The sequence below is a fragment of the Lissotriton vulgaris genome, chromosome 3_1, assembly GCF_964263255.1.
Source record: "Lissotriton vulgaris chromosome 3_1, aLisVul1.2, whole genome shotgun sequence".
Taxonomy (NCBI): domain Eukaryota; kingdom Metazoa; phylum Chordata; class Amphibia; order Caudata; family Salamandridae; genus Lissotriton; species Lissotriton vulgaris.
In genome coordinates this window covers 1,018,009,583-1,018,036,941 of record NC_141689.1, presented here as the reverse complement: position 1 = coordinate 1,018,036,941, position 27,359 = coordinate 1,018,009,583, and the positions used below count along the sequence as shown (strand labels likewise).

At 41.4% G+C, this 27,359-nt stretch overlaps 1 protein-coding gene across 4 annotated transcripts in view; it reads left to right on the top strand.

The window, feature by feature from the left end:
• NFIB (nuclear factor I B) overlaps positions 1 to 27,359 on the top strand; it is a 364,276-nt gene that overhangs the window by 9,267 nt on the left and 327,650 nt on the right. The window contains exons 1-2 of one of the 4 annotated variants that reach the window (XM_086961395.1): positions 2,683 to 3,199; positions 10,673 to 11,204. In XM_086961395.1, the coding sequence (XP_086817521.1) occupies positions 3,170 to 3,199; positions 10,673 to 11,204 (562 nt within the window). In that variant the 5' untranslated portion in view covers positions 2,683 to 3,169. Of the gene's footprint in view, positions 1 to 2,682; positions 3,200 to 10,672; positions 11,205 to 27,359 lie in introns of those variants that run through there. The other 3 variants (XM_086961398.1, XM_086961397.1, XM_086961396.1) reach the window with 3 other exon arrangements.

The window sequence follows — 27,359 nt, the reverse complement described above, 5'->3', positions numbered from 1 at the left end:
CCCGAGCGAGCTGAAGGGGACGGTTCAGTGTGAACCCGCCTGGCACAGCCCGGGGGGGGGGAGGGGTCTCTGCGAACAATGGCACATTTGAATAATCTCCCTACCGCCCCTCCCTGCTTTTTACACTCTCACGCTGCGGGCACGGAGGAGGGGGCGCCAAGTGCCCCCGCCCCTTGGAAGCACTTTAGAAAGAGGAGCACTGCGGCTCTTCCTGCTGGCGTGGGAGGGGGTGGGAGCACCCCGCACTGCCCTTTCCCACCGCCTGCTAGCAGCTGAGGTGGGTTATGCGGAGGCACACGCATTGAGTCTGCACAGCACAGGGTCTGCATGCAGCACCTCACTCCAAAGTGACATAAAAAACACCAACGCAAAATACAAAACAAGCAGTTAGGGAAGTAAGCACGGGATGAACTTAGTAAAAAAAACGGACAGGAATGAAAATAATCATTATATAAAATGGCAAATACGAGCCATACACAATTAAGCACAGATTAGCAAGCAGATAAACAAGAACAATAAATAATGTACAAACAAGGAAGCAAAAACACCCGCACGAATACAAAGAATAACACAACAATGCGTTAAATATAATGTAAAGCCAACAGCGGCATGTTAGAAAAAGCCATTGAATCTTAAAATAAATGCAAAATTATAGATTATTGAATTGGGTAAAAACATTAAAATACAGCAAAACAAAAGAGTTGAGGAACTAAATGGAACATTCATTTAAATAAAAAGAAAAAAGTCGAAATCAAATAGCGAACTAAGCAAACAGAAGTGAAAAAAAAAGTAAGGGGAATCAAGGTAGGAAGGGTCCAGCGGTAGCCCGCGCCGAGACCGAGGGTCGGGCGCCGGCTGCATGCTGCTGTGTGCGGCCTGGGGGGCACGGCGCTCAGGCTGAACTCATCGTGCGTGCGGCCGCCCTCACCCTCCCTCCTCCCAGGCCACAGACTCGTGCCTCTCCCCGGCTCCGGGCTGCAGAGCAGCGCCGCCCCAGGCTGCCCTGACCCCGGATAACCGCAGCGGCGGCGGAGAGGGAGGGGCTGCGCCGGGCTCACACCACGAGTGCAGCAGCCGCGCAGCTCCCGCCTGCCCCGTCCTCCCGCTGCAGCACCCACCCCGCAGTCAACACCCCTAAGACCGTAAAGTACCCGGTCACACCCACCCAGCACTGCTTCCAGTGCCAACCCACATTTTTGTGTGATACTGAGTAGATTTTTTATTAATCACCGAAAACTTTTAACCAATGACGTTTTGGATCTGGGTTTTTGCGCAGGACATTGGATATAGGATGGTAGTAATAGTAACTAAGACACCCACTCACCCTTTGACCGACATGGGGCAAGATACTTTGTGTCCCACTTTCGATGTGTGCTTTAGAGTGGGATCATTTTTCCTCCCTGGTAATGGCTGTCCGAAGGGAGGGCCGGTGCTTTGGGCACCTTTGATGTCCTTAAAACACTATACTTGGCACGTGCTCCAAAACCTTCGCCGCATTTCCTTGGAATAACTTTGGTGGAAAGGGGTGATGGTGGTTTTGTTGTGCGTGTGTAGAGGGGGAGTAGTGGTGAGACTTGTGGGGAGTGGTGGTGAGTCTGGGGATTGCTGCTGGTGGAAGGGTGGCCGTTTTGAGGTAGTGGTGTGGCTGTATTGTGGGGGTGGAACTTTGAAAAGGAGCTGTTAATAGAAGTGGACTGTTTGCATGTGGTGCAGTGTGTGTGTGCGCCTCTGTGGTTAGTTGATAATGTGGAGGTTAAACTGGTGGGTCACCCGGCACTGATGGAGGTGCTGTGCCAGTGGGGGGGGGGGGGGTTGTTGCATGGGTACTTTGGCAATATTGGTGGAGTGGTGAATTGGAGGGAATGGATAGCTGTGGAGGTGTTGTGATTGTACCTGTGAGGGCGGAGTGGTCGTGGAGGCGCGCCAATACGTGATTGGTGTTGGTGGAAAAGGCAGAGGGTGATGGATGTTTTCCTGGGGCAGCAGGTTAGTCATTGTAGAGCGGTACAGTGGTCGTGGTTATGCAGGGAAGGTGTTGTGTGTGCTTGTGGAGGGAACGGCGGTGCGTTTGTGGTGGTGGTCCCACCACAAACGCACCGCCGTGGTGGGTGAAGTGGTAGAGAGGGTGAATGTGGCAGTGGATGAGTGGTGGTGTGGTGAGTGCTGGGATTGATAAGGGGCCGAGTATGAGGAGGGAGTGGTTGGTGTGTCGTTTTTTACTGTGTGCTTGGTGGTTGGGTGGTAGACCCAACCCTCCAGCAGCGGAATGTTCCAATCCCTGATTCCTTTGATGACTGGGGTTTGGGAGGGGAAGGAAGCGGCCCCGTTCCCTCATTCATGAATCAGTTCTAGAAAGAAACCAGGTCTCCCCAAAAAATCAAATGCATAAAAGGGTGTAAACCTTCTGTAAAGTTATGGCGCTCCGGTTCGCCTGGGAACGCTCGCCGGCAGGGGGGCGGGGTGGAGTGTAATGCAACGTGCGGGACGATTGTGTAATTAAATAATAATTTAAAAAAAACCTGAATCTGGAGGGCGGGGGACGCTCAGTGCCTGCTGCAATCTCACTCCAACTTGCAGAGGGGAGCCAGGCTTGCAGGGGGAGCCAGAGGCAGCGAGGAGGGGGGGGAGAGCTCGCGGGGGAGGGGAGGGGGCATTTATGGTTTTGATTTTTTTTTCCGCGGAGATCATTTTTGGTGTGACAGCGAGAGAGCAGCACTGGCGGAGAGAGGGAGGAGGGCGCTTGGCTCAGGTTGCTGCTGGCCGGCCGGGACCCGGGGAAGACGAGAGAGGAAGAAGGCGGGAGGCAGTGAAGGCGCTTCCCTCTGCGGCCGGACTCCCGCAGCACCCCACTGCCCGAGGACGAGGTGCCAGCCCCTCTCAGAAGCGTGCCACCGCGGGGCGGAGGGCCAGCCGCGCGTGGGGTGGGGGCGCCCAGCCGGACCCCAGCAGAGACCTCCCCGGAAGCCGCGCACCTTCCAAGCAGCCTCGGACTCCGTGGGTTTTTTTTAGCGGCACTGGCGGCGCAGTGATTTTTTTGTTCGCAGAGGGCCAATCGTGATTGATTTCACCCCCGGTCTCAGGTGGCTGGGGGATGAATAGATGACATTGTTCTTCCCTTTTCCTGGGTGCTTTGCTCTGGATATCTGGCAACGTGTTTCCCAACGGAGTCATGATGTATTCCCCTATCTGCCTCACTCAGGTAATGAAGACGTGCGATACCACCGATATTTTTATTTTTAATGCCAGTTATCAGATAGAGGTATACGAAGTTTGCAAAACCATGGGTTTCCTGGGAGTAAATCATGCACATGCGTGCCTGTTATCTATCTATCTATCTATCTATCTATCTATCTATCTATCTATCTATCTATCTATCTATCTATCTATCTATCTATCTATCTATCTATCTGTCTGTCTGTCTGTCTGTCTGTCTGTCTGTCTGCCTGCCTGCCTGCCTGCCTGCCTGCCTGCCTGTCTGTCTGTCTGTCCTGTATAGCTCCAAAACATATCGCCAAGCAGACACCTACGGAGCGCTTTTTTTTGTGGCATGGGGCACAGCTTTCATGGGATCCCCGCAGTCCAACCCCGTAGCACAGTACAGACAGTGCCGATCTACAGAGTTGCATAGGTGGTCGGCCTGCTGGGTGGGCACTGAGTTGCATGAAAGGATAGATACTTCTTGCTTTTTTCCCCGCGAAGCGCCAGCTACATTTTTTTTTCTTGCGATACACTTTCCAGCTAAACGATTTTGTATTTGCCGCTCTGCAGCCATGCACGCGACCATGTTAAATCTTTTTGCACATATATAAATAATGTATCATTTATCACATCTGCACATACATGCTCACCTGCCTATGTATGTAAGAAGTAAAACACTACAATTATACAGCAAAGTAATGGTAGGAGTAATTCCGGTATCACTAGCGTTGAGTAACTATTCATGTAAAATGTAACTTGTAGTCTCCTTATATTTACACATGGACATGGTGCAGTAATAGGGAGCAGGGAGCAATATATATATATATATATATATATATATATATATATATATATATATATACACACACACACACACAAACACATTTACATGCACATCATTCAAAATATGAATATTTTATTCGGCATTTTTTTTAACACTACTGCTTTCAAAGTGTATTTCTGATGAGCATCCTATGAAGAATAAAAAAAAAATGCAGACCACGTTGGCTCATGTAAAACCATATCGGGGGCACTGGTGCCATTTATTAAAGGCACAAACGTATGCATCATGTTTTAATATACATTCAATGTTTGGCTATAGTTCCTGTACAAACAGCAGGGATTCGATACCCCACGGGCATTGAGTCATATCTGTGACTTGTTTTCCATACTTAGCTAAAGTTGTTAATTACAGCTTGGAAAGTACTGAAGCACAGAGATGCGTTTTTTTGCATTTCATTTATAAGAAGTAAATAGCTGGTGGTATGGATTATCCTATTCTTATGACGTTTAGGAAGCATCCGTACTACAGCCTCGTGGTTTAGCGCCATTTTACTGACAACCCCAGTGGAATTAGCAGACGGAGGTGGCATTGGCGAGTAAGAAAATGTGACTACTTTGACGCTGAGTGATTTTAGACTGAGATTGGTAACCGCCGAACGTCAAGTTGGAGTTTGGGAGGTTTAACTGCCAAAAGTTCAAACGCTCCTTCGGTCTAACCCTAAGTACACAAATATAAAAAGGAAAGAAAAAAAACAATACACGGTTGAGTTTACAGATACCAGCTGCCTAGCAGGTCACTGTTGCTCAGAGTTAAGAGACAATGCTAGTGTTTTTCTTGCAGAAAGAACACTGTAGTTGGGTTTCCAAAAAATTCACATAAGCACAAACTTCGTACAACTGTAAACTCCAACTGAAACTCACTTCTGCTGCAGTAACCATTGGGGCAACCAGCAGTGCCAGACAGAGAAAGAGAGGTAGCCAAGAAGGGAATTTCTGGCAATAGGGGTGATATCTGTGGCCAACGTTAAGTCTATGTGACATGTTTGAAGAGGCTTGCAGGGACAGTTATATTACAGGATGCTTGTCCCGCCACTGTGCCCAGTTTCTTGCTACTCTTAATATATTGTTTAATTCTAAACATATTTAATCTGCTTTCCAAAGCAATCATGACATTGATTTTGTGTGAAATAAATAAACAAGTAGTGGGGAAAATATTCAGATAGTAAAATAAAAAAATGGAGGTGCGCGCACACTCACATCCACATATACACACAGATTTGAGTATGATACGCGTTCATCTCTCTTTATGTTTATATATTTAAAAAACACAGCAGGTAGCCCTATAGTATATACTTTATGATCCTATAGCACTAGAGGAGATCAATATGAAACATATATCATGCTCAATTTGTGTGTGCGCATGTGTGTATATGTATACATAATGAATAACCATATATTATGAGCCTATACTAAAAGTGTTTGGGTCTGGCTACATATAACAGAGAGGGCACGGCAAAGCAGCTTTGTAAATATAACCAGAACACATAGTAGGCAGTATTAGCCAAAATATAACATCATCTATAGTCTTCCTTGCTTTATTTTTTACATTCTATGTACAAAAGTTGACATTTATGGGCCGCTGCTCCTTGACAAAATATTCCAAGTATATGACACCATATCTATGACAAGTGTTTTAAAAATCATCTACTGTTTGTGCTATAACAATAGACACAACAAGGATACATGTGTATTAGTCATAGTTTAGGTAGTTTAATTAAGGGCAATATCATAGCCCTTAATGATATGGCCTTTGCAATGGTATCGTTCATATAACACTTAACTAGGGAGTAGCTTTTCATGCTTCCCAAATATGCACATATTCAACACTATTGAAACACAAAGGCCCCATCTTTGCCAAGAATTGAAATTAATATTATATTAAATAATCTACGGTCCAGATTATTGTCTTTATCATTTGTGGTTCCCTTGATCGTCACCAATGCCAAATATATATTTATTTTATGAGGAGCGCTACCTTAAATTAATCTGCTAAATATTTTTTTTGCAACTTAAAGGTATGGCAGTGACACTATTTATGTTTATACCTCCCACATCAAAAAAGCAAGAACGGCTGACTACATATAGATATAGATATAGATAAACATAGATACATCTTACTTTGAGTCCTAAAATCTGAAGGCATGAGATCAGAAGAATACACGCGTATGTCTATGTGTATATTATAGCAACGTAGCAACTATATTGACTTTTATGCTTACATTTTTTGTGTATGTTGATTCCATTTTTTATACAAAATATATTTGGGATTACAGTGCATGGGATGTGATTATTTCTGAAATACACTTCTGTTGCATGCACTTTCTTTTATAGAATAGAACAACCTATTCTTTTAATTTCATTTGGCACTTGCCTACTACTGTGTTTCAGCGTATTTTGAAACAGTTTGTAGTTCTATAAGAAAGCAGCACAATTTTTTTAGCCTAGACTCAATTTTTTACTGAAGGAATCTCTTTTTAATTAGAAAAAGGAAAAGGTAGAAAAACACTTTAAATTATTAGTGAAAATGTAAATATGTACCATTAATATATATAATTTTACATAATATTCTCACATCACATGAATGCAGTGCAGTATTACTTACTCTTACACATGTTCCATGTCCTCCCTTTCTTGTTGATTTTTCCTATCTAATTTGCCTTATATCTTGTAAACAGTTCATTTATCTAATTTCCTTGGTTTCTGTCTCTTTCTTTGTCTGTTACCGTCTGCCTTCCTGTGTTTCTCTTTTTTTTTACCGTTTCTCAATTGAACTTTCATGGCCAGTCTTTCTTTGTTTCCCTCTTTTTTCCTGTTTCTTTCCCTCAAGTAGTAAGAGAGTGCTCCAACGGAATGAACGTTACGGCTCTAATTTGTGATATACATTTGAACCCTGTCAGTTAATTTATACACCACTGGGTTTTTATTAAATTATCTATTTTGATTGCCATTGTTTTTCATGTATAGTGTAATCATCTTCCTTGAATCAACACCAGGCCTCCTCCAGAGTTTAGCCATTGATTCACAAGGGTCCAAGACCTTTGAAAGGCTTTCCCTTCCCAGGTTGGGGGAAGCCACCAAAAGTAAAAGTAATGGGAGGTGTGTGATCTCAGTAAATTTCACATCAGTTCTTCTATATATCCAAAATCCCAACAAAACACAAGACAATATATATTTTGACAATGGACAATTCCGCATAAACCAATGTCTTTTTATTCTTTGTCAATTTGTGTATAAGTTGGGGAGCACATTCTAATCATAGGTTACTGCGAGCGCTGTCAAGACAGTGGTGTAAAAAACATAAATATTACATTACAAAGGGAATGTGGAGGTTCGTGTGTGTAGTCTATATCTCAGGGATTTGGAAAGTATTATGCTTCGCAGGTGTGGGGTTCAGGCACTAACTGCGAAGGTCACTTCCTGGTCTTAAGGACCTGGTGCTCAGTTCTTTTCTTCCTGTTCTTTGCTGTGAACTTACAAAAAAGCCGTGGGCTGGCATTTCTGCCTACCTGACCCGTGAGACAGTTCCCTCACAAGACATTTCTAAACGCTTCACTGTGATTCTGCGACATACAGTTTATTTTTTTTGCAGATGTTTACAAAATCTTACATTCATATATCTCGCAGGCCAAAATGAAAGAAGAAAAAGAAAATGTCTGGTAGCTTAAAACTTGCACTCCGAAAAAGTTTTTTTGAATGACTACTTTTGAGAATGACATGCCCTTTCATTATCTTGCAGTGCTGTCTCATGTTTGGTAGTTTAATTTACCACCAACAAAGGACTGCACAGAAATGAAGGTAAAATAGAGACAATCTAAACCAAAGATGTTTTTACTGATTTCCTGGGGTATTTTTAAAGTGGTGACCTATTTAATATTCCGTTTTAAAAAAGTGTACTTACCAGAAGGCGATTTTCTGGGCTGTGGGAACGTCTCTGACACAGTGTAGGCTGGACTGGCCAAGAGTGTATGTAGGTAACAAAAGGCATACACTCTGCAGTAGTTTCACTATAGACTTTTGTTTGTCAAGTGACATCATTTTCAAAAGAAATTTGAGACATTCGCAGAAGTGTAGAAAATATTTAGCAGTGCGATAGTTCTTGGAAAAATAGCTGCAGACTTTACATTAAAGTGTGCGTGGAGTCTACAGTCAGGCGCAGCGCAGGCACGCTATGTGAATTGGACTAACAGTTTGAGAAATTTGTCATTGCAGGCTCTGTAAAGCTTACCACTGCAGTATTGCTGCTACTGTATATATGAAAATTTCAATATTAGCTGTATTTACATTAAGTGATGCATAGCTTATAAACAGTCACTCAGTGGCATGCAAAAGTGAGTGAATTATTTCTAAACATTTATGAAAACTGCAGCATTTGGTTATTTTCAAAAGGGCAAATGGAAGTATGTTTTTCTCTAAAGTAAAAGGGACTGTACCGCATTGGGAAAAAGTGGAAAAAGATTGTGGATAACAGTTTGAATCAATAGTGTTGAACCCGACCTGTTTTATTAGAAACGCTCTCCGCCAAAATGCCGTCTCAGGGACAACACCGTCTATGATTATTGCAAACTGAAAATGCAGCCCAAGAGCTTGGCATGCATGCGAAAGGTTCCAAAGATAGGGAAGTCTTATCGTGGGCTGTGGTTGCTCAAAGCAGGGCAGGCTTCCCACACAAAGAATAGATTGTGGTTTAACCCCTTGCTCGGCCTAGTTTGTCGAGCAAGCATAGTAGAGGAATTGTTCCCATCTCTGCTGAGCAGTCTCCTGGTTGACTTTTTATTCAGCTTCATGCCTAAAAGTATTCACTAATTCTCCTGTACGCTTTCTGGAAATGTTGATTTTTTTCGTCCTTTGTTTGCAGTGTGTTTTTACCCACATGCGCATACAATGTTATTCTGACATGCAAAGCATGAAGTGTAACTTGCATGAGACTGTTGGTCCCGCAATGCATCCTTATGTAGATCCAGTGATTAAAATCTGAGAAAAAGCTAGGACAGGTTGTAGTTAAAAAAAAAAAACGACTAACAGTTGAATAATGAATGGTAAAGGCTTCAGAAGCGCACCTCGGCCTACTCTGTTCTAAATCATTAAATGTATGGTATTGGTAAAGTTTTGCAATTTGTAAGCAAGAAAGCCTGTAATAACTTGAGAAACAGGGCAGGAGTGCACCATCATATGATATTAATATGTACAGATTGTGTTGTAAATATCTGGTTCAAAACTTACAACATCAGTCCCTTGTGTCCCCTTTCTTTTCATAGGCGACCTTAAGCCTGGTGTACACACTGGGCCCTCACTCATATTCACAGTAACAGTTGCAAAACCGAAATCAAATACGGGGTGGTCTTCTTTGCAATTTGTCATTCACGCAAGTCAGTAAGAACATTGAGGATCTGGTTGATCGATAGGGTCATGATAGAGATAGGTTTTTATGGTGTTCTGAAGGCATCCGCTAGAATAGAGTTCGACGAGGGCAACAATCCATGCATTGGGTTCATTGTTAAGCGTATCAGGCGGGAAAGAAATACAGACACAAACCTAGAGCTCTGTGTTGGAGACTAAATGTCTTTAGCAAATGCAGGTTGGGCTGCACAGCACAGAAATGCTCAAGTTAGTAAACTGAAGGCCTTGCAAAAAAGTTGTGTTTGCCCACTGAAGCACTTCTAAAGTCACCCTCCCCCAGACTGCAGGAGCACAAAGAATGCACACTATGTGCCAAGCTGCCATTTCACATTGTCCACCAAACCTAATTGTTTTAGAGGGTTAGAACGATTGCCACACTTATGCTGCAGGTTCCCCTTAACTGGAATTAAGGGACTTGCATCTCGAGCGAGGAGTGGAGAGGAGACGATTGTAATTTTTTTTGGGTGGTTTCCATTTCACCCAAAGGGAAAGGATGAAATCATGCAGTCGAAGTGGTGTGAGAGTCCTCTGCAAGAGGCATTTTGGGCTTTGAGGTGGATGCTGTGAAAAGCCTCTCTTGCTGTGCACCGGTTTCTGTAGTTACCAGTAAAGGAATGGGCCTGCTTCAGCGAAGGAATGCTGGACATTTGATAAGAAAGTGGATCGAGTGAAAATGGCGCATACTCTCTACACCACTAGCTCCCACTGTTGTTGTGAGCGTGTTTCAGAAGCGGGAACTATGTGGAACTACCTCCAGCACGTAAGGGGCTTAGGGCTTCTGTGCACACCCAGAGGAGAAGCGAGCTGTGCCACCCACTCTTGTATTTTAAACACATCAGCTTCGATGTTCTAAGTGTCGACATCTTCTTCTGCAGAAAACAGAATGGTACTTCCTGCCTGTGCTGACTAGTGAATTCATTTAAGAGCATGGCACATTCAATGTGCTGCTCAGGCTTCTTTGCGTGGAAGTTCTCAGGCATTCACAATAAAGTCTCAATTTCTGTTTTCATGCAGTGGATTCGAGGAAAACTAGGATGACCACATTAATAATTTGATCTCTTTAATTCATCAGTTTTACGTAGTCTAATTAAGAGTAGTTAGCTCATATTCAGTAAATATTTGCTTGATTTTATTTATGTAAAATGTTTTGAAACATTGCCCAAATGTGTTGACTTAATTTGAAATCAAGTTGACTTTCGTTTTGTGCTCTTTTTTTTCCCCCATCGCTCTTCAGGATGAATTCCATCCTTTCATCGAGGCACTCCTTCCACATGTGCGTGCCATCGCCTACACTTGGTTCAACCTCCAGGCAAGAAAACGCAAGTATTTCAAGAAGCATGAGAAGAGGATGTCCAAGGATGAAGAGAGAGCAGTTAAGGACGAACTCTTAAGTGAGAAACCCGAAATAAAGCAGAAATGGGCATCCAGGCTGCTGGCCAAACTCCGCAAAGACATCCGCCAAGAATACCGGGAGGATTTTGTACTGACGGTCACGGGAAAGAAGCACCCATGCTGCGTGCTGTCCAACCCTGACCAAAAGGGTAAGATCAGGCGGATCGACTGCCTGCGACAGGCCGACAAGGTCTGGCGGCTGGATCTGGTCATGGTCATCCTCTTCAAAGGCATACCCTTGGAAAGTACAGATGGGGAGCGGCTTGTGAAGTCCCCACACTGCACAAACCCCACACTTTGCGTCCAGCCACACCATATAACTGTATCAGTGAAAGAGCTCGATTTGTTTCTGGCATACTACGTGCAGGATCAAGGTAAGATCATTCTCTTGCCCTCATCTTCTCTTATTTTTCTCTTTCCAAATGACTAAGTCTATGAAAATGTCTTTTGTAGGACCTATAAATCAGATATGATCACATTTAAGACATAGTGAATTAAGTGACTCAAATGTAGTTTAAACAATCGCAAAACCTGCATCCTTTCTGTAAAAATACCAAATATATCCATATTACGTTCTGCTGACTTATTTTAGTGTATGCTTTCTGAACTTTAGGTACAAGTGTGTGCCTGTACAATAAACCTGAAATATGAAAAATTTGAACATTTTAACAAAGAAAATATTTGTGCATGTGTGTATGTTGGTTTACTTTTAGTCACTTGCATTTTTGTAGTTTACTTACATATACTTCATACAATGCCAGTGTGTCTACTGAACGGTTAATTTTTCGGCCCAATTTGTGTTGTGAGTCATTCAGTTTTCACTTTGGATGCTCTAAATACATGTTTTATTATAAGTGCATGTGTGTGTTTGAGAGAGAGAGAGAGAGAGAGATAATTTTTTTGTCCAATTTATCATATCACTGATACATGAAGTTAATTGCACCATTTGGCAATCAACTACATACTTTAAACGCACAATGACTAAGTAAATGAATGAGGCCTGGGATGGATGGTTTGTAATTCTATGTACTAAGCGAAAGTTCTTGATTTTATATATTGACTATTATTATTACCTATGGAGCACATTGTTCACTAATAATCAAACAATAAGGATTTTTCCCAATTTCTTTTTTAAAATCTTAGAAATATGTTTAATATTAAATTGTTTATATAGTTTGAAAAAAAATTCCATTACTTGCAATTAATATGATTGTGATTTATGTACTTCCAGATTTAAATACATTTCTCTCAAAATAAAATATATTTCCAGATTGAGCCCTAATTTCCGTAGTGCAAGACATAGTGTACCTATGCAGTGTTAGCGTACATTTGGAGCAACCATTTTGAAATTGAAGCTGAAATTTGCCGCAGTTTAAATACAAATTGAGAAATGTAAAATGGAGGAATTTCTAACAAAATGAAGCCATTATAAATGTTAGTGTATTCAAGCGCATATGAATCCAGTACCATAAAAAATGGCATAGCAGACTTAGAAATATGAGGCAATATTGGTTAAATCCAGATGCCAGAAATGACATGTATTTTCTGCGCTTTTCAATTAATTGTGAGTCAGAACAGCAGCCATTTATGTTTTTTTCTCGAAAGCATATATTTAGAAGACTCAGCCTCTTGCTCCTATGAACCTAATTAATGCTCTCAGAAGTGTAACTTCTTTTGGGACCATAGAGTGGGAGTTATCTTTCTAGAGACTAACAGACAAAAGATAGTTAAAGCCAACTTTACCTATTTTTGTTCTCTTTTGTGTATTTTAGCTTATATCCGCATGATACACCCTTCCGGTTTAATAATTTCCAAATTCAACCTCTTCTCTAGGTCTTCTACACCGAAGATCAAGAGATATGTTGATCTTTAAATCTGTTTCTGTTAAATAAGGCTTGATCTTTTTTTTAATGTATTTCTGTTTTTTGTCACTTATCCCTCACTCATGTTTTGGATTTTAAATTCCTGTCCGAGAATGAGTCTAAATGTCATTCTGCATAGCTTCCGAAGTCCAACCGCAGGAGAAGTAGGTACTTCAGAACAGATAAAATGCTTCCGCCTTTCTTAATGGGAATTAATATTAAGTCAAATTTAAGATACTATTAGTGTCGGAATGGAGCCGATATGACTACTCACTTGTCCCCCACTGATAAATGGGTCAGATATATATATTACGAGTTCTATTGAAACAAGCCTTCGTCAGAACAAATGTTCCGCTTTTGGCCAGGCATGGGCCTCAACTCTCATTCGACGGGCTCACCACCAATGACTGTGCACAGTTTAGAGTCCGTGCCAAGTGAATTCTTGGACACACAGAGGAGTCTGGCATGCAGTGTCAACGAGCATCCATAGTAATGGGCTTTTTAGTGGACTGAGCTGCAAATATACAGGAGACCATGAAAGTGCTAGTGACAAGTATCTAAGGGGGGCACTTTAACCTTCACTCAATTGTACTTACTGTCAGGCAGCACAGGCTTGACCTGACTTTGAGCAGGTGGCCTAGCAGTGAGTGGGTAACGTGACCCCTCATTCATTGCCAAGCCACTGACAAGGCCATTGCAGCGGAGTGTTTGTTCTCCTAGTGCTGTCACGGAAGTGCCCTTGTGTTGTGAGAGATTTCTGCAGACACAGGCTTCAGTCAGTTACCCACCAAATACTCTAGAAAGCAACTCTTTCTATCTTAACAGTGGCTTTGCCCATGGAACGGCAGCTTGGCGTGATACCCAAGGAACCCTATTGGATTAAGATGTGTGCTACAAAGACCTTAGAGTAAACTGATGATTAACCAAGGAGTTCCATTTGAATGGGCGATAGTAACTTTTGCTGCATGTCCCAAATGCAACTGTGTTTGATTAAGCATATGAATTGTTATTTTTACACATAGCTTTTTTTAAAGTCTAATGCGGTCCACAGTCCTTTAATAAATGTGAATGTTGGAGTTAACGAAATATACATGTTATCCAACTTTTTACATCAGTGTGTTTGCTCTATTTCAAAGGCAGGTCTACACATTACCTTTAAATATGTGTATGTATATCGTCTCTCTTGGCTGGAGTCATTCCAAAATGTGAGTACGTTTTTTAAAATGAATGACGTGTCTCTGATTATATCTACGTAGCTCATTTTTCAATATTTTAGAACAATTTAGTGCATTTACAGTTAGCCTCTCCCTAGATATCAATCAAGCAGGGAACATTTCCCCCTGCTAATAAACACCAACATGATAGTGATATTAAAGGAGTCGTTAAAGGCTGCCACGATTAAGGAATGGGAAACAATATTTGTTCTGCAGTGAAAAGATGTACAAGTCCTGCATGAGCTTGTTTTTTTGCAGAGCGATAAATAAATATATTGGTATGTAATATCTCATGAATGAACTAATCACTGATATACAGAAAAACTTTAGTCAAAGAAAGCTTTTCTGCTTTTCTGATGAGGACTGATACATAGCTCACTATCTTAGAAGCGCTGTGTCCAGGCAGTTTGTGTCCACACCACAAAGCGGTCATAGAGTGTATTAAAAATATTCAAAAATGGAGAACTGAACACATGTAGAATCCTACTGATTCCTGAAACGATTTAACAAGAAAAGAGAGAAAGTGAATTTCCGATGGTGCTAAAACAAAGGAAAAAACATCGTACAACTGATGGTGATTATTTTACTTAGCTCAGTGTACACTGAAGCAACCAGTGCAAAACATGTTTAACAACTAACGCTCAACATTTTTGAGCAAGCGGTCAACTGTGCAAGGCATAGAGTCTAGAATTCCCTGCATTTGGCCAACAAGCCCACTATAAAAAATCTGCCACTTTTGCAGCCCAACACGAGAAAGCTATATGTGGCTACCATCGCCGACTAGTGCCAAGAAGCCTCCGGGTGTACATGCACACTAAAACACTCAATACTACTAATACAAGGACAGATGCCAGAAAATACTGTGAATCGGTGAAATGTATCTGAAAGCTAAACATGAAACAACATCTGATATATGTATTTGTGTAGCATAAAATCAGTGTACACTGCAGGTTCAGTGTGAATAAACACTGGCATATTACATTTTTTTACGGCTTCTTGGCACTTTCCAATCCTCCCCGGGACAGGCTATGCTCTGCTTCCTCAGATTGCATTTTGACATTCTGAACGATGTAAATTTGTGATCATTAATTGAACTACTTTTGTCCATGTCAACTACTTTCCTAGGCAGAATCATCTTTTTTTTTTAAATACCTTTTTATTTTTCAACAAAAAAGACTTATCAGTTAGTCAGAAGACTGCACTAAGCAAGAATAGATTCATATTGGTCTATAAACATCAAATCTGCCTAAAGTGAAGACCACGCTCAAGGGCTGCCTGTGTTGACTCGGGTGTAAGTCTTCACACATATCAACTGTGTCCAAGGTACCAAGGTCAGCTCCCCCCAGATCTGGATTATATATTCTAAAGCACCATGGTGGCTATGATACAGGCAAATTACTAAAATCAGCGACAGAGGCCGGCTGGTGGTTCCCTGTTTTCATAGCTATCCACTGGGAGTTAAATTGTTCCACAATCTGAAGGGCCCTGATTGTGGAAAGACCAATTAAAGCGAATTATCATGTTTTAAGAAGAGTTGCAAGACTGGTCTTTTTTTTTAAATTAACACACTTTTTGTTAGTCTGCATGCAGTGCCTGGGTACCCCTTGGTGCTATAAAAATGCCAGGAATGGAGCCAGACAGCTTTTTTTTTTTACTAGCATGGTCATCTTCAGATTTCAAATTCCTGTTAGGAGGAGCTGAGTTGGTGTAATATTTGCAAACTGCTCGAACAGGCACAAATTCCCCCTAAAAGACTTTGCTTCGGCTGTTTTCTTGAAATAAGAGGTAACTTCCCAGCAGACCAAATCCCACATTTTTGGGAAGGCTCCGCTGTCTGCCAGTTAACCTAAAGGTTCAAATGACTTGCATATCATTAAAGAACGGCCATAAATATACTTCTAGACCACCTTAGTGGGAAATCCAATATCTCAGAAAGTCCGGGTACTCAATGGCCAGACATCTTCTGCCTAGAGACGTGTCGTTATTAAAGCCAAACTTCCCACTCGATTTCTCATGGATATTTCCGCCTCATTCTGGAAATGGCTGTCTCGTGTTGTTTAGAAAACTTCAAAAAGATTCTGCTTTTTATTTTTATTTTTATTGATTACGTTATTCGGTTTGTTTGTATTCATTCTTCTGAAAATGTCAAATAAAATAGTAGACTGAAATCATAATATAAAAGGAATCTATAAATAAATGTATTCTAAATTATTATTCTGTTCAACAAACTCAAGCTATTTGAAATCTTTAGACCCACTGTCACTTGTGTAATTAGTGAGTTATAATATGTACGCTTCTTATTTGGCCAACTATCATATGATTAATAAAGCACACCGACCTCTTTATTTGTTTCACGTTCTCATTTGCCAACTCTATGGCACGCAACTTCTCGGCCATAGTGAGACATATCAAGAGACTGCAAGAAACTCAAAAGGGACATGTGAATTGTAAAATAGTTCTATATATATAAGCTACTGTAACATTAACATATAGTTGTTATTACACAGCACCAAGTATTTATCTGTGACGAAAAATATTATTAACAATAAATAAATAAAGAAGTTACTTACTTTCCCACCGCTCACTCAAGAAAATGAAGATCGCTGTGAAAAATATAGTGACTTATAAATAAAGCCTAGACATTGTCAGCATGCAGAAAACATACACACACTGTTAAATTCCCCGCAGTCATTTTAGTCTTTGTTGGTACAGCATTTTGATTTGTCAAATTTATTTGATTTGTTGATTTGTATGTGTTGTTAGGATCTTAACTGCACATCCGTTTACTGATTTGCTGTTTTCCATGGTAGCTTTTCCCTCATAGTCTTGCTTTAAATAGTTTAGTATACCTGATCCCTATACAAACAGTTGAGACAACAACAATAGCATAGTGTGATGCATACAAGTTATTAGTGAAAGAAGGGCATAAATAGAACTCGTTTGGTCACAATTGCTGGCGAGAAGTACCAGGGTGTCTGCATTGTTCAGTAAAATATAAGATCCGCCTCCCCATCAAGCGACAAACCATTGTCTTTCTGCATGGTGCTCGATTCCTTTTGTTTGAATGCTTGATATGAATGTTCAAAATATTTTTGAGCTTTCTTGTATTTCAGTGGTGCATTTTGTGTAGACTTGAGTTATAAAAAGGAATAGGCTCTGGCCCAGGTCTCAATCTTGAGAGAAGTTTGTGAGACCTCGCTGATGAAATTCCTAAGTCGCAAGCTAGTCAACCTTGTATTCAAAATGGATTCTGTGGTATCATGCAGCGTCCTTGATTCCTCTACGATTCTCCGCTGTTCATCTATTGTGCACTCCATGCTTGTAAGCACCTCTCTTGAAATGAGGAAGAAGAGCAACCAGGGTTTCTGCTTTCCTTCTTAAGCAAGAACTTTCTTATACCATTCTCAACGTGGCCATTATTTCCAACTTCTTAGCCTATGCTTGCTTAGGACCACAGCAATCAGGAAAAAGTTTCTTGTATCAAAACATTGCATCTAAATCTGAAGGAAATCAGTGATAATCACAATGGAACTGATGCAGAAAAAAACCTACAGGAAATGTAGAAGACAGACATTGGGCAGGTCCATATTCATATGGTAAATCTTATAGGATTCACATCAAACTGAAATACACCAGTTATTTTAAACTTTCTGCTTCCTGACATTAACCCACAGAAAAGGTACATATCCTGTCTTTCCCATATGCTAAGGTTCCAGAATATTGTGGCCTAAATATCGTATGACATCAATATTGTGTCCTAAGTATCATTTGCGATAATATTGCCCATTTGATTTAACAGTAGAAAATACTGCACCCATCGGAGTAATATTTTTTTAAACAAAATGTAGGCCGCGATTTTTATGACAGCCAATGTTTTGGTTACCAATATTCTAACATACCATGTAAAATGACGTACTGCCTATATCCTGTCAAAAGCCAGAAAACAGGACCGAATTCATTGAAAAATGCTGTTTATTTGCTATTACATTACACCAGAGACCCATTTATCGCATCATCACAGCTTTAAATTCTGATTATTCTGATTTGTGTCGCAAAGAGCTTTGCAAAATGAGGTGTATCCTCGAAGCTGAGAATTGGACATAACTAAATACATTATTTATCACAAATGGAGTGCTTTTGGGTGAATGTGACATGCAGAAGCTTTTCAGCGGCAAGACGAAAAGCACGAAGAACTGCTTGAGTGCCAATGATGGTTGCCAATGCCACTTGTGTTGGCATCAGACCGTCTTTGTTTTTCAAGGCCGCCTGTGATTCGTTGGTTGGTTTCCGCATTGCAGTGCGAACTGAAGAGCTATATATTGGCAATTATTTGATTAACAAATACTAATAATCACTTGTTCTACTCTAACATCAGAGGCAGCAGAGACTTTTAAAGTCCAATGACCTCCTTTTTTCAATATCTTTTTCTTTCTGTAAATTTTCATCATTCCCCTTGCCAAAAGTGCCCCCACTTTCAGTCTTGAGATCAACCACTTCCTTCCTCTCCCCCCCTTAGTTTACTAATTGACATTCAGTGGGTATCCCCTCCTGAGGCTGGAGACAGCTAGTCTCTTTTTTAGGGAGTAGTCCTATAGTCCTTTCAAACTCACGATATCTCTGATGTGATCAAATATAACAAATATAAAGACTTTTAAAATTTAGTTTTTTCAGACTCCAGTAATATTTTCGTCCCACTTAACATGGTATGGCGAAATTTGCCCAAAAAGCTACTATGGAGTAGGTTGCGCTCTAAACAGCCTTCCTTTGTGAGGACGGTTCCCATTAACAGTGCATCTGAATGTGGCTTGCTCATCACTTTAGTACCTCCCTTTTGACCTAATAATTGGTTTATAACAGCTTTTTCAGGGGAAAAAATTTGATCCACAAACCACCTACATCTTTATGCTGTTTAGTATTGGACGAGCCTAATTGTGAGGCAACTTTTTTTTTTATAGTATCTGATTCTCTGACTGCAGCATTTTTTGCTGTTTACTGTTGTTGCTACAAGAACCGCCATTTTGTTTGTTACGTGCCAAGAGAGAGAGAGAGAAAGAGAGGCAGAGCGAGGGAGAGAAGGCAGAGCCTGCTTGATGCCAATAATGGTTGCCAGTGGCACCGAGGTTGGCATCAGACCCTCTTTGTCTGGTTGCTGAATGCCTTTGATTCGTTGGTTGGCATCCGCATTGCAGTGGGAACATTAGAAAGTTTTGGGATAATCGCACACTAAATGCTCTGTGAGCGAGAGCGGGTGCGCGTATGCATGCTTTTACATCTATTCATTCCATGTACTCCTTTTTCTTTTCCAAAAACACAGTCCTATCGCTGTCATGATCTCCAAATATTGTTTTAGTGCAGGTTTTGTTGTCCTCCTGTGAAACGCAATGTTCATTCAGACATATTAGTTGAAGTGCGTCCTGAAAAGACCAAGAAGTGTAGCATTCGTAAAGATTGGTAGCTCTATTATTCCCCTGCCAGCGCTTTTTTCTGCTTTTGTTTTGTTCCCTTTGTTTTGCCAGTTATTTTACAAATAGCGTCACATTTGTTTTGGAATAAGGTCTGAAATAATCAGGGTCTTTCTTTTATCGAGTGACACATTGCCCCACAAACAAGGAACTGTGTGTATCCTCCTCGGAGGTAAAACAAGGCTCAGGCTCTCGGACTGCATACAAAAAGGCCACAAAATTAGCAAAATAAAATTAGAAACTCAGTACTTTTATTTCAGGAGGGGAGTCGTCAATTCAATTTCTGCCCAGGAATTTGCATCAGATAGCGTGCAGATGGAACCGGCTTTAAAAAAACACTCAAATACATTTTAAAAAACATTTCCAAGCAGCTGACTGGTACAAAAATCCTAGCTGCATGATTCAGAAATTAGGATACTGACCGAAAAGTCAAAATAAGCAAATGCTGCCCAAATGTTGTGCCTGCAAATTCAAAATATATATTTTTTGGGCCCTTGCCATTATCCTGTTAATTAACACAGAGGATTAGCTGTTCTCTCCGAGGCCCCAGCACAGAAGGCTGGCCTGGCCTACGTGAGCTGCTGCGTTGCCAGATTGTGTTTCCGTATTCCAGAAAGCAAAATAACAATAACAGTAATATATTATTAACATTTTGACTGTAATAATATTACATATTTAGAATGGGGGGCTTTGATTGTGACAGTGGTGGCAGTAAAATACATCTCGTAGGATGTGTAGCTGGAAAAGTTACATTGTGCAGTGACCACGAAACAGAGCGAAAAATCAACATTCACACAACACCACAGCACAGCTAGCGTGGTTAAATTGATCATGCAGACCCTGACAACATAGCATTGTCTCAATGACCTCAGCCACACTTCATGCTGGGCATTGCACGTACTCATTTATGCACATGGTTTGTGCTAATACTTGGAAAGGCCCCTGATACACACTTCAAATATTATATATATATATATATATATATATATATATATATATATATATATATATATATATATATACACCAACCTCCGTTCTCCTGTCGCAATCGCCTTAGCTCTCGATCGCGCTGGAAACAGACACGGACCAAACATGAGATGCTGGTTGTTAGAGTTTATTCAGCTGTCGCCATAACGTTTCGGCACAAAGCCTTGATCACATGACCTATATATATATATATCTCTGGAAAGGTTTACCAACATGATTTATATATATATATATATATCACTCCAAGCCCAATCCCAAGATGGCTGCCAACACTTCCTTGTTGAAGTTTTGGCAGCCAATCAGATTATTATCTGGGCACTGTTGGCTCCATGGAGGATCCGCATCCCTAGATATACAAACTTGTTTTCGCATTACTATCTCCCAAACTACTCAACATATTTAAACCGAATCACAAAAAGCATTATGTGCGTACCAACATCTAGCTTCCTGTCAAATTTGGTGTAATTCTCTCCAGTGGTTCTGGCTGTAGGCTTGTTCAAAGGTCCTATAGGAATTAACTTGGGATGCGGACCTTTTTTGACCTCTCCCTTTTTCTAGGCCACAGCTCCACAAAACACCCCGAAACTATCCAGACTCCATCTGAAGTACCTGGCAATTTGATCAACCGTGCCAAAGATATAGGCAACTGAAAATCTCCTTTTTGATAGAAATTCCATCCTAACTATTACTACTACTGCCAGTAGGTAATGTAATAAATATATAGTCATGAGCATATTTGGCTAGCCCTCTTCACGCATTGGTCTGTTGTGCAATTCTCATTGCAATATGTTTACAGCGTGGGGCAGTGGGTCACCCACTTTAAGTACTGGCTAACTTCACTGTGAGGGGCAGCATTCCGCTCTTTCACAAAGAGCACATCCACAGAATGAAGTTCCTTCAGTGCAACGAATTTCTATGGCAAAGTGCTTTTCAGACCAAAAAAATGTTTTGCTTTTTTCTAATGATTTTGTTTTTTAAATATTGGTGAGGCCCAGGAAGTTACCATTGCAAACCAAGACAAGCATTGACAAAGCCAAAATGCTGTCAGAAAAAAAACAGACTGATTGGCTTTGCCATACTTGTTTTTAACAATCTAGTGTGATAATGCAGTTGCCATCCCAAAGGATTGATTCGGGTTATGTTACTGTTCAGGATAAAGTGTTTAAAAGCATTTGCTAAATAAATTAAATTAAGGGATTTTTTTCCACAATTTGATTAGGGGTAAATGTTAGCATATCAAAAGTCATGTACATATTATGCAGCAGTCTTCAAACTAATTTAAAAAAAAATAAAGAAATGTATGTAATTTATTATGTGGTGTGCAGGGTCAAAGAATTTCAAAGATCCAGCTAAGAGACACATTTTAGTCCACCTCTAAATTCAATTATTTCTGGTTATTAGGGCCGCACAGTTTGGGCCCACAATACAAGAACGGGCAAGACAAAGTGAACCCGCTAAATTCCTCACTAATTAAAGAGAAAGCGGCATGTCCGAGGTAAAATCCTCTGTTTTTGGCACCTCATGCGAAGTGCAAGCTCAGTGGCAACTGTCAGATGTGCGCGTCCAGCTGCCACCAGAGCTGCTTGGCATCTGTTTCTGAAAATAGGGACAGTAATCTTTCAGAATGACCTCATGCTTCCAGAGCAATGACCAAAGCGAGGAGCAGTCGCCATGGATCCTCTCTCATTCCGATACGAGTCAGCGGATCCAAGAAGCCCCAAACGACCAAACACGCTGTTCACACTTCACCATCAGATGGTTGTCATGTAGTCCATGAATTTAGGGGACAGAACTCTTTGATCGGCATGTACACCAAAGCATGGTCCATGGGTTACCATTTCCTGTTATGGGTTGGACTGGATGGAATATGGTCGCAGTACGCTGTATTTCCTTTTACCGAAGCTCAGATTGCTAGTACCCGGATGTTCCGCATTGTATGAGTTAAGCTCTCTTCCTGACCTTGCCAAATAAGATATTTTGCAGCGCTTTTGCTTTGTTCTATTTGAGGCTCCACCATTTTTTGTTAGAGATAGAGGAGCTGTGATCAGCCCTGGTTACACCCTCGTATTCTTTCGGGCTATGGATGCAGACCACGCGTACTGCAAATGCTGCACTAATAAATAAAAGATTAATAATATGCCTGGCAGACTCCTGGGAAGTGCCGAAACAAGTGCTTCTGGAGAGGCTGGTTGAAAGGCATTGCAGTCTTGCCAAGAAACATTGTGTACAATGTTTTGTGCAGGTGTTGGTACGTGCAAGTCAGGTCAATATACCAGTCCATTTCTCCTTGGATTCATTCCTTGCAGCACAGAGAGACACAGCTTCTCTTGAGCGACTGCTATGATGGCCCCCTACCTGCAGGTCATTAAGGACACTCTTTCCAGTCCTGGCCTAATGCATTCTGGATGCTGTAGTCTTCTTTTCCTTCAATTGAACTAATTAAGCAAACGTATCTGAAATCAAAGATTTGTAGGTGAAAAGTTCAGCACAGTGTCTTTAATGACTTAGATTGAAATGGTCACCCTAGAGACTATAATTTTATGTAACGGAACTCATACATGCTCGTTTCTCACATTGGAGCAATCTGTTATGCCTCAAATTGGTAAGAAGGAACATTACCAATGGTCACGGACATTCCACTCTGGGCACATTTTTTTCCTATTCGGATCAATTGTTGCATGTGCTTTGCTAACTTTTCTTTCTTTTACTTCGTTGATTTTTTCTTCCAAAAATATATGTATCTCTGCCATGTCCTTTGTTGCATGAAAGTATGCATTCAGTGAATTCATTTTTATTTGTAAGGTATGCTTTTGAGAAGTTAGTTTGAAGCCCTTCAAAATGTAGAGGGTGAAGGGAATGAATTTGCACAATTACTTTTTGAAAAATTTGAGTTTTCCAGTTCTAGGAGACCAACGAATAATGTGCACTGCCTCCAGGGGTTGATCTCATGTGGTCTAAACTCTTTGAAAAAGTGAGAATGAAGACCTTGATATGTCCTTCACATTAGTTGATTAAGAAGAGGTAAGGCGTGATATTTTACTTTAAACTCGTCAATGGAAGCTCATCTTGACTAATTTCTCCACACTGGACTCTACTAAGAAGAGAGCCATAAAAAAAACAGAGTTCCGTGCCTTGACTCCAGATACAATTGAGTTCCACATGCTGAACCGGGCGATTGTTTAAAGGAGGCACAATCCTAGGATATACCAACTACCCCAATAACTAATGGAAGGGGAGTAAGGTTTGCAATGATAATGCAATAAATGGTATACCCCCAAAAAGATAAATGTATAAGTGCCTACAAAGTCTAGGTCTTTTCTGTACTAGTTCCACATGCAGATGCCTGAGAGCGTTGTGATGACTCCTAAAATGGACCCTCTGCTGGTTTTAGTTTTCTGGCCAGAGATGAGTGTTTCTAGGGCTGCTAATAAACATACTAAATATAATATTAACAAAGTAATAACCACGGTGCTAAGAGCATGGTAATATTTTCTAGTTCCTACGCAGATATGAATAAACACGCTGTGTGTTGTTAGTAGCATTTGATGTTTTGTGTTTTCTTTGTTGTCTTTTTTTCCTTTTGAATAATGAAGGTCCACTGGCAGTCCTGTGCACTGGACAGACCAGAATTTGCCATGCTGGTTACTTATATTTCAAGCAAGATTTTCTTTTGTGGTTGTCACTGTCTTGCCACACTGCAGGGAGGATGGCTGTCCTCGTCCAGGCACAGCCTTGTACAAGGTAGGCTTTTAAGGAGCTGGACGCCTGCTGTCCATAGACAAGCTAGGATTTGCTGAACCTGTTACGCAATTTTCTGTTCTGCCTTGAGCAAATTTAATCAAACATTTGGCACTCCTCCTTGAAATGTTTCCAGGTACCGTTTGAATATTTTGAATGAAGATGGTTTGGGGGAAGTGATTTCTTTACAGTGCCCCTGAGATCAGGTTGAGTTTTCAGCATTCTCTTTCTTCTCTGTCCTGTTTGCCATCATGCATTGGTCTGGTATCAATTTTAGAAGCTTCCAGGTGGAATTCAGCCCTCCAGAAGAACCATCTGTTAATAAGAAACAAGTGGTCTAAATCTTGTCAGTCTCTGGGCTTCGTAACTCAAGTAGACAGGGCTCCTGATATTTGAGAAATATGTACTGGATTAAATTTGCTATCTATGTGGACATACATTGGATAGGTATCAGATAGGGAGAAAACTCGTACGACCTTCAAAGTTTAATATCACACACAGATTGTCTATAATGAGGAAAAAGCCATGGTTGCCATTCGTCCAGCTCTACGGGCCCCTTTTACTAAAGTTACACCTCAAAGCAAGATGCCACCTCAGTGATTACACCCTTTCCTTACACACCTGAGGACTGCGTTTTTAAACACATAATTTCTGATAATATATTAAGCTCTCCCTGTAAGTGCAGTTTTTTTTAGTAGTGTTAATGCATTAGAAAAAAAACAGAAAGTCCAGGTTCGTTTGGCACACATGATTGCATGGGTTTAGTACATGTTTAGCTAGTTCCTATGCTGTGACTATTTCTAACTCTGAGCAATCCTGATATCCTCTATGCACACTATGTGGGTGCTCTCTCTCCACCAATAAACAGGGGGCTAGAGCCTGACACAGTCTTTGTCACTAAAATACACAGACATGTCCTCCTGTCCACCAGAATGCCGGTTCCTACTCAGTCGGTAGATGTCATCATGAGAACTGAATGTGAAACAGCCGTCCCGGGGGGGAGGGTGTGGGGGCGGCTGCTAATGCCACTGTAGCAGCACTAGCTTCCTACGCCCCAGTTGGCATTGTCAGATGGAGCCAGTGTGTAAATTGAATGTGAGCCTCTTGTTGACCAATGAATCGCTACACATTATGTATGTCTATGCTCTTACCCACACAATACATCTCTTTACCTGGCATACACCTTCTTTTACGATCCTCCCTCCAGAGAAGCCTCACACAATTGCTTAATGGTTTATATTAGTCAGAGATGAGATTCAATCAGACACAAATCATTTTAAAACAAGAACAAGGGTTTCCCGCTTTTATTCACATGGTTGGCTCTGTCACTCAGCGGGTTCTGTTCTCTCCTATGAGGATGTGTGCACTTTCAGTGAGATTTTAAATCTGTGATTTTAAACTTGGGGCAAGGATTCAACCTCCTTTTCTTAAGATTATGCTTGCCAGGAACTTTCCAACAATATTTTTTCCTTAGTTTTTCTTTTTTTGTACTGAAATAACACAAAAATCAGCTTTCATACAGATGTGACGCTAGTTACATGAAGTGGATACTGAAGTAGAACAAGGCTTGGGACATATTGATCACATTACAGAGCATTCAATATTATATAGTACTTATTCGAGGAGTCATCTGTCATATAAAGACATTGGGGCAGAGCTTATTAAACATCTAGCAAAAGCAAACTTATAAAATGTGACTGCTTAGGAGGGTCAGAAGCCCTGTGGAAACAAAGGGTGTGCTGGGTGTCATACACATCATGTCAGAAGTCTAGCGTTAGATAGAACTCTTCGAAAATCTTGCTGAGGATTTTGAATGTTTTTAACCACTTCGGCGCTGATAACGAGCTCAGCTCGTCGTGAGGTTTACCTGTCGTGCGCTCATGACGAGCTGAGTTCGTCATGAACCGCGGGATTTCGCATTTTTCAGCGCACAGCGGGGAAATGCGCCGCAGCGATGCGGTTAATCCTTCGGAGAAAATTTCCAGTTCTATTTTCTACACGAGTACTGTATTTTTTGCAAAGGTGATGTCTTTACATCTTGGTCCCACACCCACTTTGAAATTGCACACTTCTTTTGAGCTTGCGTCTTTGGTGCATTCACGGGAATCAGGCTTTGCACGTGTCTGACTGGTACTGAGGTGGTCAAAGTAAGTGTTGTAGCAAGTGTGCCAATCAAGCACAAAAAATGAGTCCATCTGCCCTACTCCCTTATGGATAATAAAAGACAACCATAATTATGCTGCGGTGGACTTCTCACACCCCTGAGTCGTGGTGCTACTGCTCCTACTGCATTATTGGTATCAACTCCCCGGGTCATTGGAAAAAGCGAAAAAGTGGTTAACAATATTACTCGGTTACAATAGTCCTGAGCCTCAACGACTTGCAAGCTATGCAGTTTTTCTGTTGGCTGAAGCTGGAACTCTGGCCCTGCCACAGTGGGAAGGCTGCATATGTGCCACTGTCCCCTTTAGAAGGCAAGGCAGACCCTCTAGTTGCATGCTCCAGTGGGCAGTCAAAGCTACACATGGATCTAAGGCCACATGGGGAGCCTGCATTCCGTTCTTACAGCCACAATAGGGCCTATTGTGTTTTGCCGGTTTAAGAAAAAGAGGGGGTGACTCCATGAGTGGGGGCAAGTGGGCTGGCATTGAATTGTGACTGAAAAGCAACAGCAGAGACCTTGTCTGACACGTGGCGGTCAAAGGTTGTTTGTTTTTTATGTGGTGCTGCGTGCCCCTCCAGGTATGGTGCAGTTGTGTGGATCAATTTGTGAAAGTTAGGGTGGATAAACCCGAATCTTGTGACCCTGGCGAGTGTGGGCACCCCTTCTAGAAAGCGATAACAGAAAAAGGAGATGAAATTAAAGCAGCATTGGGCGACCCTCTATGTGGGTGAGCGATTGAACACAAGTGCAGATGCAGCTGTTCTTTTTTCCTGGTTTCATGAGTGTCTGTCGCTGGAGACTGATTAGAGCAACAAAGGCGCTATTATCAGACTGGCTGCAGCAAGTCCAGTCCATGCTGGTTTTACGCTAAAGCTCCAGCAGTAATTAGATCGTTGTGACCTCCATGACAGGCTCATACCACTTCTACGCCTATACATTGTATCATTCCAGGGTACTGGACAATGCGGAAGTCACTTCCGCTGGACGGCATTTTCTTTTATCATGCAGAATGTAGTGTCACGTGTTGCTGGTTTTGTTCTTGAGCGACTCTGAGTGACGCACCAAAGACGCCATCTTTTGAGAAAGAAGGTATTTCTAATGT